At 43.8% G+C, this 11,509-nt stretch overlaps 1 protein-coding gene across 1 annotated transcript in view; it reads right to left on the bottom strand.

Moving 5' to 3' along the window:
* Positions 1–10,026, bottom strand: part of TNR (tenascin R) — a 104,023-nt gene extending 93,997 nt beyond the window's left edge. Inside the window, exons 1-2 of the mRNA XM_019501838.1 lie at positions 9,471–10,026; positions 3,560–4,036 (exon numbers count right to left, since the gene is read on the bottom strand). Of these exons, the coding sequence (XP_019357383.1) occupies positions 3,560–4,036; positions 9,471–9,969 (976 nt within the window). The 5' untranslated portion in view covers positions 9,970–10,026. The remainder of the gene's footprint in view (positions 1–3,559; positions 4,037–9,470) is intronic.
* Between the last annotated feature and the right edge of the window lie 1,483 nt (positions 10,027–11,509).

The raw sequence follows: 11,509 nt of genomic DNA, 5'->3' as shown, positions 1-11,509 counted from the left end.
TTGCAGAGATAGGTTCTTGGACCTGTGCTATTTAAGATTTATATTAATGACCTTGAAGAAAATATAAAACCATTACTGATAACGTTTTCAGATGACACAAAAATGGGGTAACGGTACCTAAAAAAGACAAGTTACTGTTAAAAAACCCCAACCTAGATTACTTGATAAAATGGACAAAAGCAAACAAGAGGCATTTCAAATGTAAATCCTAGGAACAAATAATGCAGATGATATATACAGATATGGCAGGGAGGGGGGGCTGATCTTGCACTAGTTTTGCCTCAGGGAGTGGAAAGAAGGTATGCTTGCTTCTTGATCAGGCTATTTTCTGACGTGTTCATAGCTGATCAAGTTCTCTTTCAAGTGTGGTTTTAGAATGCCTTCAAAGAAATTAAGAAAAAAAAATAGAAATCATGAGGTGTTACGTGATTGAGGGAGATGTGGCTCCTTACTTAGCAGTCTATGACAAGTCCTAAATTGTATCCAAGAAAAAACAAAAGAAATAATTAACACCTCTCCCAAGCAACCTGCTGTTATACTGTGTTCCACAGAGAACATCAATAGAGGAACTAGGGATGTGGCTTTCCCACCCCCTTTCTGTCCTCACAGCCTAGCCCTACCCTGTCCCAATATAAAGTGGTTTTCTTACTGCTTTGGAAAGCAATAGCACAGCTCTGCTATGGGAACTTGGGAGGGATCCAGGACAGTAGGCTGTGCAGAAGAAAGAGTAAAGGGGAAGAAAGGAATGAATGGAGAGGGTGATGCTAGAGGCTGGGCAGGCAGCAGAGTGGAGTGGTAGAAACTAAAAGAGTGGCTGTTTGTCAAGCCAGGTTGAATTGAGCAGCTGCAGCTGGGTGAAGGTTGTCTTAGGAAGGATCAGCAGTATGTGGCAGCCAGACCCAGCTGTAGGGAAGAGTGAAGAGGTGATGCACCATGGGAGAGAGGTAGCAGAGCCTGCTGAGGGGCAATGGTTCTGTACAACTCCACAGCCCTTTCCTCTTCACTTTCCCTGATGTATCCTTTACTTGACCAGCAGAGTCAAATTGTGTGCATGTCAACAGATATGTTGTAACCTAAGATTTAAAGACAAACAAAACTCTTGGGTTGGAAGTGATATCTTTTATTAGACCAACTAAACAGTAGAAAAAAAATTCTTTGCAAGTGTCTGGGTCTAAACACCCTTCTTCAGGCTGAGGGGAATTCAAAGACTGTAAAAAGTCTTCCAGGTAGAAAAGAAACTTCATTTTGCATGGGGGATGGAGGGGTTGGAAGTTTATTCCCCTGGGTAACTCAGTGAAGATATCATATTTTAGCCGTTTGGAAATGTAAACTTCATTGCTAGCCAAAAAAGAGTATTTTTAAAACTCCCTGACTGACACTGGATACCTCCAGGGGTGAAGTTTGCCTAATTAACATGTCAGAGAGCAACTCTCTCACAAAAGGACTGAATTATCCAGGGGAATAAACTTCCAACCTCCCCATCCTCTGTGCAAAATTAAGTTTCTTTTCTACCTGGGAGACTTTTTACAATCTTTGAATTCTCCTCAGCCTGAAGAAGGGTGTTTGGGCCCAAAAGCCTGCAAAGAAAGAACATTTTTTGCTACTGTTTATTTGTTCTAATAAAAGAGATTGCCCTGAACTCAAGATTTTTGTTTGTTGACAGATGGGTATCCTAATTGCAAGCCTCCAAGGATACTCAGTGGGATGAACATGCCCTTCTTGGCTGGGGTATATGGCTCTGCTATCTAATTTGTCTATTTTGGGGAGAGGGCAGCTGTGAAATTGCACAGCAATTCACAAACGTGCCCCTAGCCAATACCTACATATACCTTTCCTCAGGGACATGGAGAATTTACAAAAGAAAATACTGTATCTGTTTGGTAGGCCTGTGTGAAACAGCAAGTATTTGCTTCAGATTTGGATTCAGCCAATTCGGAGGAACAGTGATTCAATTCGGTGATTTGAATCACTGTCCCGTTTCGATTCAGCTGAATCGGATCCAAAGATTCAGCACTGATTCGGCGATTCGGCCATAGACTAAACAGGCAGCTGTCCTCACCACTCTGGACACAGCTGCCTCCCACAGGTAAGCCTGTTGGGGTTGGGGACAGGGGGAGGGAAGGGGCGTGGGGGGCAGATCAACCCCTCCACAGCCAGGGAGGGATTGGGGCTGGGGCTGAGACAGGCTGCCCAGCTGGGGTAGGGGGGCATGGGACTCAGGGAAGGGGGTTCCTGCCACTGAGTACTACCGTGCGCCACCAGTCTATGGCTGAATCTCTGAATTGGCGCCAAATCTTTTCCAAATTGATTTGCAGGCTTCCAATTCAATTCGCACCGTTTAACTGGTCTCCTGATTCGATTTGGATTCAGAGATTTGGCCGCCGAATCGGGCTGAATCTCCTCCAAACTGAATCAGCTACTGAAGCTTCGCACAGCCCTACTGTTTGGTTTGGATGAAGTGCCCCTCCCCTCATCCCCTGCAGAGAGAGGCCTCTTATCTGTTGTGTGTTTGCCCTTACAAGCCAAACAGGGCTTTTATTCTATTTTTCAACTGGTCTTTTTCAGGATAAACAAGTGGAGAAGCACTTTAGATAATGACCCACATGCCTGTCTGTAAAAGGACAGGGCACTTTGTTTCTAGGCAAATAGTAAAAGCCCCAAAAAGAAGCAACATATGTGCATAACCTTATGGGGTGGCCTGTAGTTGCCATAGCAACAGCCACGCGTTTTGCAGTAGCCTTTCCCTGCAAAACATCAGTGTCATAGGGCATCTCCCTTTAATTGATTTAAAAGGAGCAGCTTGGTAGTCACAGGGCAGAGTATTACAGCAAGTATCACCGTCCCTTTTTTGTTGTCAAATCAATTCAGAGTTTATTTGTAAGGTAGGATGATGGAGTCCTGATCTTGCTGCCTGGGATGGGATGGGGAGATCTTGGCTGTGTTAAGGACCTGCTATGGCAACAGGGTAGTATTCTTGCCCCCCTACATCCCAAAAGGTAAAAGTCATTTCATAAGCTACAGCATAGTTACATCCCAGTGCAAGGAACTACACCTGACTGCATAGGGACCAGAGTCTTTTTTATTGTAGCTCTGCCCTTGTGGCAAAAAATGAACTTAACAAAAGTAGTTTAAGGCTCTGCCTACAATTTTGGGTCCTGCCTGGCCCCAGATATAAGTCAGAGTAATTGCAGGTCTATTCTTAACTCACATACTATACTCCATATCTCCTGGTGTCTCATGGGTATCAGACAACTGCTGCAGGGTGGCATGCTCCTGCCATGCCGACATGGATGGATAATATGCCCCTGATCCACATTCTTAACAAGAGGTGGGGAGCAGGGCCTGTGTTAAGGGCCCTTGCCACTAGTCCCAGGTAGGGCGATCTCAAGGCCCCAGAATGTCCTGAGTGGCAGTTACTGTCCTTTATATATCTCGTTGGTATAGAGAGGCCTCCAAGCAACTCAGAATCTACCCTGGATTTCCTCACCATGGGTCTGTGTCTGTTCCCAGTGTGGTCTATGTTCTGTCTATGAGCATGCACATTTTTAGTCCCTCCTACCTGCTGAGCAATCCTGCCCTTTGTAACCTTCTTCACAAGAGCACATCCCCTCCTGGCAGATGCCACGTCCGCTGCAGGCGTTCAAGCACCTGAGATGACCACAGTCTTCTCCCACATAGCCCTCCTGGCAGACACAGGTACCGTTGGCACATCTCCCCTTTCCAGAGCAGTCATTGGGGCATCTCAGTTCGCTACAGTCTTCTCCAGCATAACCTTCCTCACAGACACACTCCCCATCCATGCAAAGCCCTCGGGAACTGCAGTCTGTTGGACAGCGGACCTCTGAGCAGTCATCCCCACTGTAGTCATTGTCACAGATGCACTGGCCTTCCACGCACACGCCCCGGCTGGAGCAGCCCATGGGGCAGTGGGGCTCTGAGCAGTTCTTTCCAATCCAGCCTTCATTGCACATGCAGCTGCAAGATTCCAGACTGAAGTTCCCATGACCGCTGCAGTGAGGGATGTAATCCAGCTGCCCTGGAATGACAAAAATCAACCAATCAGATATCAGTAGGGACTGTACATCAATTATGTAGCTACTCTAGCTGCAACTACTATAGCCAAAATGTAATGACAGCAAATAATGCTGTAGCTTTCTACAACATTAGTGAGAAGTGAACAGGAAAGGGTCTTTAATGCTTATGGGTAGAAGAGTCTGATTAGACTGTGCATAATTTGCCAATATACCTCAGTCGTGACCTGCTGTGCCCTGGGAGAATTCCAGCTGTGAGCTTGTATCATTTGTGCTGATTTTCCCCAAGCTGTGCACTGGCTTTCCGATAAGCTTGAAAGATTCATTCAGAGCTAGGTGAGGATGCACTGAACATATATTTTTTTACTTATAATTATTGTATATTGGTTGGAGAATTCAGACCCAAGCCTTGGTTCAGACTGAAAGGGTTCTGGTACGACACATTCCATTCTGCCTGGGCTATGAAAGGACGGGATTTCTAGCTGAATGTTGGGAACCAGCATTTGTTTCTAGTTGTAGCTGACTGTCCCTGTGGTGATGGGCTTTGATGCTGTGACATAACTGGGGATAGAGCCCTGTTCACCTTTCATACCTGGAGGGCTACAAGACAGTGGATGCTAAGGCTCTGCATCTTCACCAGTGCAGAGGTCTGCTATTGCAGCTTCAGTGCAGGACTCAGGCCTGGGGGTTGTGGCATTTTTATCTATAGAAAACTGGCTTCTGGCTCACAACTGACTCTCCAACCTGCTCAAATCCTTTGTGAGGAAACAGGAGGAAACATCTCTTGTCCTAATAATTTAAAGCAAGGAGGCATCCGTTTGATGTTGCAAAGGAGTTTGGAGAACATTATGCAGAGGGATGATGGGCTAATGAGCAGAAGGGTTAGTGGGATGTTTAATGGTGACATAGCTGTGATGGTGATATAGTTGTGACATAGCTTCTTCAGGCCAATAGTATTTGGATGAAGTGAGCCATAGAGACAAGCTACCCACATTTTGCTGGGCATCAAAATATGAATCTTTGTGCAAAGAGTAGCAATAGTAGGCTGCTATTTCTATGTGGGCCAGCCACTAGAGGATGATGAAACCTACTTTTGCCAGTGGAAACCCACTTTTGGGACTCTCTGTTCACTTCTGGAGGAGAATATATTGTTGGTTACAGACCAATGCTGTGCTTCAATGCGTGAGGCAAGACATTGTTTTGTTTTGTAACACAGGCAAAACATATATTTTCCCTTATTCACATTCTCAGAGAGAGTTGAACGTTTGAGCTGCCAGAAAATTTTAGTCTGAAGCAGACCCCTGGGATAGAAAATTTCAACACAAGTGGTTAAAGCGTTGCAACGGTGTGAGCAATTGAATCAGAGTCTCATAACAGAAAGTGGTAGTCAACCTTAACTTTAGGTGGTTTGACCAGCTCTAAAATATATCTGGCTGATCAACAAACATATAAGGAAGTTAGTTATAAACTGTAGTATGCCTAACTGGGATTACATGTAATAAGTATTGCATACACTGTCTGTATCAGATGTGGTGTTAAAAATTGCCTTCCAATTCTGGTTAATTTGCCAAACATGAGAGGGGATGTTTGAAAAGTTGCTAGCACATGGGGGGTCTGTGGGATCTGGCCTCTGCTCTAAGGGACAGATGTTGATCTCATTTGGCTGTTATTAATTCAGAGTGACTGCAGTGCAGTTATTGGAATTACTTCAGACTTCTCTGGTATAGCTGAGATTGGACTGGAGATTTCATTGAGTGATGAATATTAAATAAGATCATTTACCTGTTTTACCAGTGTCCCAAATAGGCCTATTATTATTTTGAGCTGACGCCTTTTGTATTTTCTCTCTTGTATTTTGTTTACTGGCTTTTAACCCTTGTTATTCAGCATATCAATTTAAGGGCTGAATATTTTACTTTTAATTTTTACTTAATGCATTTACTAATATATACCATATGTGTGGATGTTAAGGATTTGGGGCTAGATCCTAAACTGGCATGAACTGTCATAGTTCCCTTTGGAATTACGCTGATTTATGACAAGTGCTGATCTGCTCCATATGTGTCATATATACCATATATTCCTTCTTAGTATGATATATATGTGTTTGTGCATTGCTGCCCCTTCATACACATGAGGCTATTTTTCCTCTCACTTACAATGCCTAGTAATGTAAATTTACCTCTGAATAGATGACATTTACATTGGTGTAATCAGAATAACACTAATATAAAGAAGTAGTAAGTAAATGATGCAACTCCCAACTAAGGTAATTCTGCCCAGTCCAATGGAGAATTACTCCAAAACAATCAATGGTAAAACTCTACCTGTGTAGGTTACACTGATTTAGGTTTAGTTTGTCCCTCTCCATTCTGGGTTAGTCATTTGCCAAAGGCGAGTAGCCTATTAGAAGCTTCCTAATCACTTAGTAATGAGGTACAGCAATAATGGCATTATGTGTGACTGATCTCAAATTAAGTGCACGTGTTGGTTTCTGATCCTAGGTATATAAAACTGAAGTGATACTGGGGTAAGTTTTCATCCATCTGAGACCTCTGATTTCAGTGGAGTTGCTTCTGATTTACTCTATTGTGTAACTAAGAGCTAGGTTAAGTTCAGCGTAACTTATAAATTACACCAGAGATAAAATCCCAGTTCCTGTTGTCCCCTGTCTACCCTGTCCACTGATAGTTTTCAGCATCTCACAAAGAGCATTAAGCACTATCCCAGGCTTGGATATTTTTCCCTTTGAGGAGTTTTCATAAGACCCATTAGAGGTTTCATTTTCCATGCTTCAGCATTTACAGAGTCCTGGACATGGGCTGTTATAGCTGGTCAAAGAGCAAGATGAAACTCTTTGTTGAAAACATTTCTCTTATGAAACTCCCTCAGATGTAAAGAAAAACATCAATGCATTGGCTCCTTGCTCTATTGAAATTCATTCGATAAACCAACCCTTCCTAACCCATCTTATTATAGCCACACACTATTTCCTTCATTTTGAAGAACAGCCTCACAGAGATGATGAACTGAACTGCGTCTTTTGAAAGAGTAACCCTAATGGAAGGTTTATAGAAAGCTCCACAAAGCTTGTGCATTATTATTCAGATGAAATACTGTGTTGATAGTTTTGTGCCTTCATTATAAAAGGTTTTGTTTATGCCTTTCATGGCAGCCAAAGTTATCTCCTGATTTCTTTTTTTTTTTTAACTGTGATTTTCATAACCATTCGGCCTTTCTAAGGCAAGGATAGAAAACTCATTTATCACTGATTCCCATGGTGCTATATTCAGCTAAGGATTACTGAAACAACCAGCAGATGTATCACTTCTCTCTGTCCCATGGAAAGTTACAGATCAGTCTAAAGGGTTGTTAAGGAGAAGAGGATATATGACTGGCTGGTTCATTATTTTGCTGGCACCCTGCTATTGTTTTTAACGTGGTGTTAGCTGTGGCTGTGAATGATTTACCAGTTAAGGAGCTTCAGCTCCAGTGGTATCAGAAGATGACGTTTTTAGTTGGAGTCACTGGGCATATCTACATGTGCATTTAGGTGTGCCTAAATTTAATGAGCATTAGTTTAATGAGCATTAAAGCAATTTAGGCTTGCACCTTAGCGCTGTGTGTGCAGACTGATGTGGGACTAAAGTTAGTCCCAAGTCAGCCCATACACAGCATTAATATACCATTATTAAGAGTGCGCACATGTAGACATGTGTCCTTAACGTGCCTTAAATTGGGCTAAAGTGTAGACGTACCCACTGTGGATTAATCCTGCTGCAGAGTTCAGTTCTTGTTTACCTTTATTACTGCTGATATAAGGGAAAAACTCTGGGATTTATAACAGAAGATAATGGCTAGATTGGTAGTTGGACTATGGTCCCAAAGCTGGAATTACGCTTCCCACTTTTTTCACCCACCCTCTGAAATGAGCTAGCCTAGCCATAGAAAACTGGGGCTGGAAGGGACCTTACAAGGTCATCTGTCCAGCCTCCTGCTTAAGGCAAGATCATCCCTGACTACACCATCACAGCCAAGTACCTATCTAATGTGCTTTTGAAAATTTCCAAGGACATAGGTCTTGGGTCCAGGATGTAGGGGTTAGATCCACTTTCTCCCTCACTAGGACAGGGCAGGAAAGGTGCAGAGGCTTGGCTCCCTTCTCCCCACATCTTGGTGGAGCACCTGAACTTGTGTGGGGAAGTGTGTTTCCTTACTGCTGACAAAAGATAACAGCAAAACATTGCTGCCTCTCCAAGAACAAGGAGGAAGCATGGGTAGAATTATGACCCAGGTATTTCTCTGCATCACGATACTGTTGAGTTACTTGAAGCTCAGACACCAGTCCTATACCTTACAATCAAATCTGGGCTGTAGATTTTCTACTTCCTGCACAAGAAGGTTGTTTCTCTAGGTCAGGTACAGTCAATGGAAGAGGTGTGGCAGCCTGGGATGGAAGCAGCAAAAGGACAGAAGGTGAGAGTCAAAGTCAGTGTGGAGCAGTACACTGATGGAAGGTTTTAGGCTCACTGGTGGAGCAGCGAAGGGGAAGGTCAGGGTATAAAGAGCAACAGAATTCAGCTTTCTTCTCACCTCCTCCAGTTCACTGCTGAGTGTACTGAAGAGTTTTAGGAAAAGCCTTCTTTTTCCCTGGCATATAAATTACATTCACACTGCACACCCATTGACTATCAAGTTGAAGCACTTCACCACAGACGCCTGTTTTCTGCCCAACGTGTACCTGGCACATAAAGAACACCCAGCATCATTTGCATCTGAATTTGTGAGCTGTCAGTGGACATGCCACCTGCTTCTTTCTAGCTGAATTTGGCTCAAGGACTGTTTTTTTTCATCTGTTGAGAAGATCTTTTCCCTCAAGTGTAACCGTGACCTTTGATATAATTTACCTGGTTTGGATGACCTAGAACAAGAGGACATAGAGACTGTCTCTTTTCCTACTGCAAGAAGGTGCTGCTATCACACTCCTTTATGGGTTTTATGAGGGCAGGGGAGCTTTAAAACCCACCCAGAGCTTCACAGGGACTTTGGTAGCAGAGGGGAGGAGGGAAGGTAGGGAGGGGCTGGGAGAATATGCTGAATCTGCATGCCCTGGCCTTTCCCCTCCCCATTCACCTTCTGGGTCATACAGGCTGCCTTTGGGTTCTGTAGATGTGTAGGGGCTTGTGGTACAGTACATTCATTCCTGATGGACTATCTGCATGTGAGGACCTGTAATCTGGGTTTTGCCTAACAAATCTGGGTCACTCTTGAGGCTGCAGATTAATATTACATCTTTTAGTATATAAACTGTGAAAGCACCATAAGCAAATACAGGATTTTTTCCATTAATAATCTAAACAACATCTCCAATTCTAGTGCATACTCCTTGCTTTCTTGAGCCCTTAGTCCCCAGGAAGAGCTAACAGCATCAGTTACTACCTGTGGCTGCATTTTCTTGGCAGCAATTGGAGTTGCATTGGTCCCGTAGCATGGAAACCTCCCTCTCCAGCATTTCAATTCTGTTCAGCAGGTCCTGCATGAGCTGGGAGGATGTGGAGCACTTGCACGCCTGCTTGGGGAGGTTTATTCTGTGCGTAAAGGTGACCTGGCTCTCGCTGTCTGAGGTCTGCTCCGTGTATTCCGTCATCCTGTCGTCTTCTGAACTCACCTCCTGGTCAGCTGAGGCCTCGAACAATGTTGAGCAGAGGCTGTCCAGGGGCACGTTAATGTTGTACACATGGTTGAAGACCATTGGTTTTTCTTTGATTGGTGGGCTGTAGTTGGCAAAGCTGCCTTCCTCATCCACTACCTGCCTCCTTATCCTCTCTGTTGTAACTTCTAGCCGACACTCAAAGGGCTTGAGGACTAATCCCAGGAATATCAAATTGAGACTGATAATCATGTTTCTCAGGACTATGTTTTCACTGTCAGTCCCCATTTTCTTCAGAAAGGAAAGAGACTTCTAAACCAGCCTTAGACAACGAAGCTGTGTGAGGACCTGGAGATATAGAACAAGAAGAACATGAATGATACTAGCTTTTAAATAGGACAACCATGCTGAGATCAGAAGAAGGATATTCAGTGCATCAAGGCACTAGACTCAGCATACACTTAACTGAGCATATTTCCAGTGATGTGATTACAGAGGGTATAATCAGCACAGAATTTGGCCCTCTTTTTGTAAGATGCTGAAGCTAGGATATTGCTTAGGGTCTTTTGATCTATCAGTTATTTTAATACCTGATTGGCTAAGTGATTTTATTTAGCCTATTTTCTTCTCTTGTTCACCTGTTTATAAGTTATTTTACTCTCACCTGTAAGCCACCCTGAGCCTTTGTTGGGAAAGGTGACATATAAATCAAATAAGTAAAAAACAAAAAACCTGTGTATTTTCAAGGAAAGGTCAAATGTAAACTGTCAGCTCTTTGGATAGTGCTATTCAGTGGCCCACTAGGGATGAAGAAAGATGAACAAATTAAAGGGTAGGGGACTTGCTACGTATTCTGCTTCTTTTGTGGCCTATCCTGTTCCAGGGTATGTGGAATCCGAATCACAGTGACTTAGCACCATTTCATTCAGGGGCAAGATGCTCCAAATTAGCTTTCAATTACTATGAGACCATAGTGGACAGGTGAAACAGTTACTATGGGGCAGGAGACAACAGAAAATCCCCCTCAGTTTTAACTCTGCATTCATTGTCTGTTTGTCCTTTTATAACTGGAGGCCTTAGGTTGTGACTGAAGGATCAAATTCTGGTTGTGTGAAATGTGAATCAGAGCAGAATTGGTTTTGCTATGCATTTGGCCAGCTCACTGTAGTCCATTTCCCTCCCTCCCCCACTCACCCATGTGGTCACCAAATTGTTTCATTAAGGGACTAGTTCAGTGGTTCTCAACCTTTTTAGGCACCTCTGACATACTCAAGACATCCCTTAGAAGATGCCAGCTGTCTTCACTTTCTTTACTACAGTTCTTCTGTTGAAAAGAATTCGGAAAGACCTTTCCTTCCTTTTTTGTGTCCTTCTGACAAAGTGTTTAGCTGAATTTGCAGATTCATTGGAATCTGACAGGCTGTGCTGCAGGCACTTCTGTTATGGCCTCAAACTTGCCACCACGGGGCTATCAACTGTGTGCCTTAGCACCCACACCGCCCCAGTCCTCTCTGACAGACCACAACTATGGCTTTCAGTTTGAAGTCTCTGGGCTTATCTTGTGAATCATGTTTGCACACCTAACAGTGCTAACATTGTGTGGCACCCTGGGCATCCTTGAAAGGATCTCAAGGCACCCCTGAAGGATCTCAAGGCACCCCGAGAGACACTACTTGCAGAGTAAGCATATTTCATCTGCTTTAGTCAGGTGATCAGTGCTTCACTTCATGAGCTAATATAAACCCCAGGATGAAACCCTGGCCTTCTGGAGTCCAGGGGAGCTTTGCTGTTAACCTCAGTGGGGCTAGAGCCCAAATGTTTAAGAGGG

The sequence above is a fragment of the Gavialis gangeticus genome, unplaced genomic scaffold, assembly GCF_001723915.1.
Source record: "Gavialis gangeticus isolate Ggan-Ray unplaced genomic scaffold, GavGan_comp1, whole genome shotgun sequence".
In the NCBI taxonomy this organism is placed as follows: domain Eukaryota; kingdom Metazoa; phylum Chordata; order Crocodylia; family Gavialidae; genus Gavialis; species Gavialis gangeticus.
This window is presented reverse-complemented; position numbering and strand designations above follow the sequence as displayed.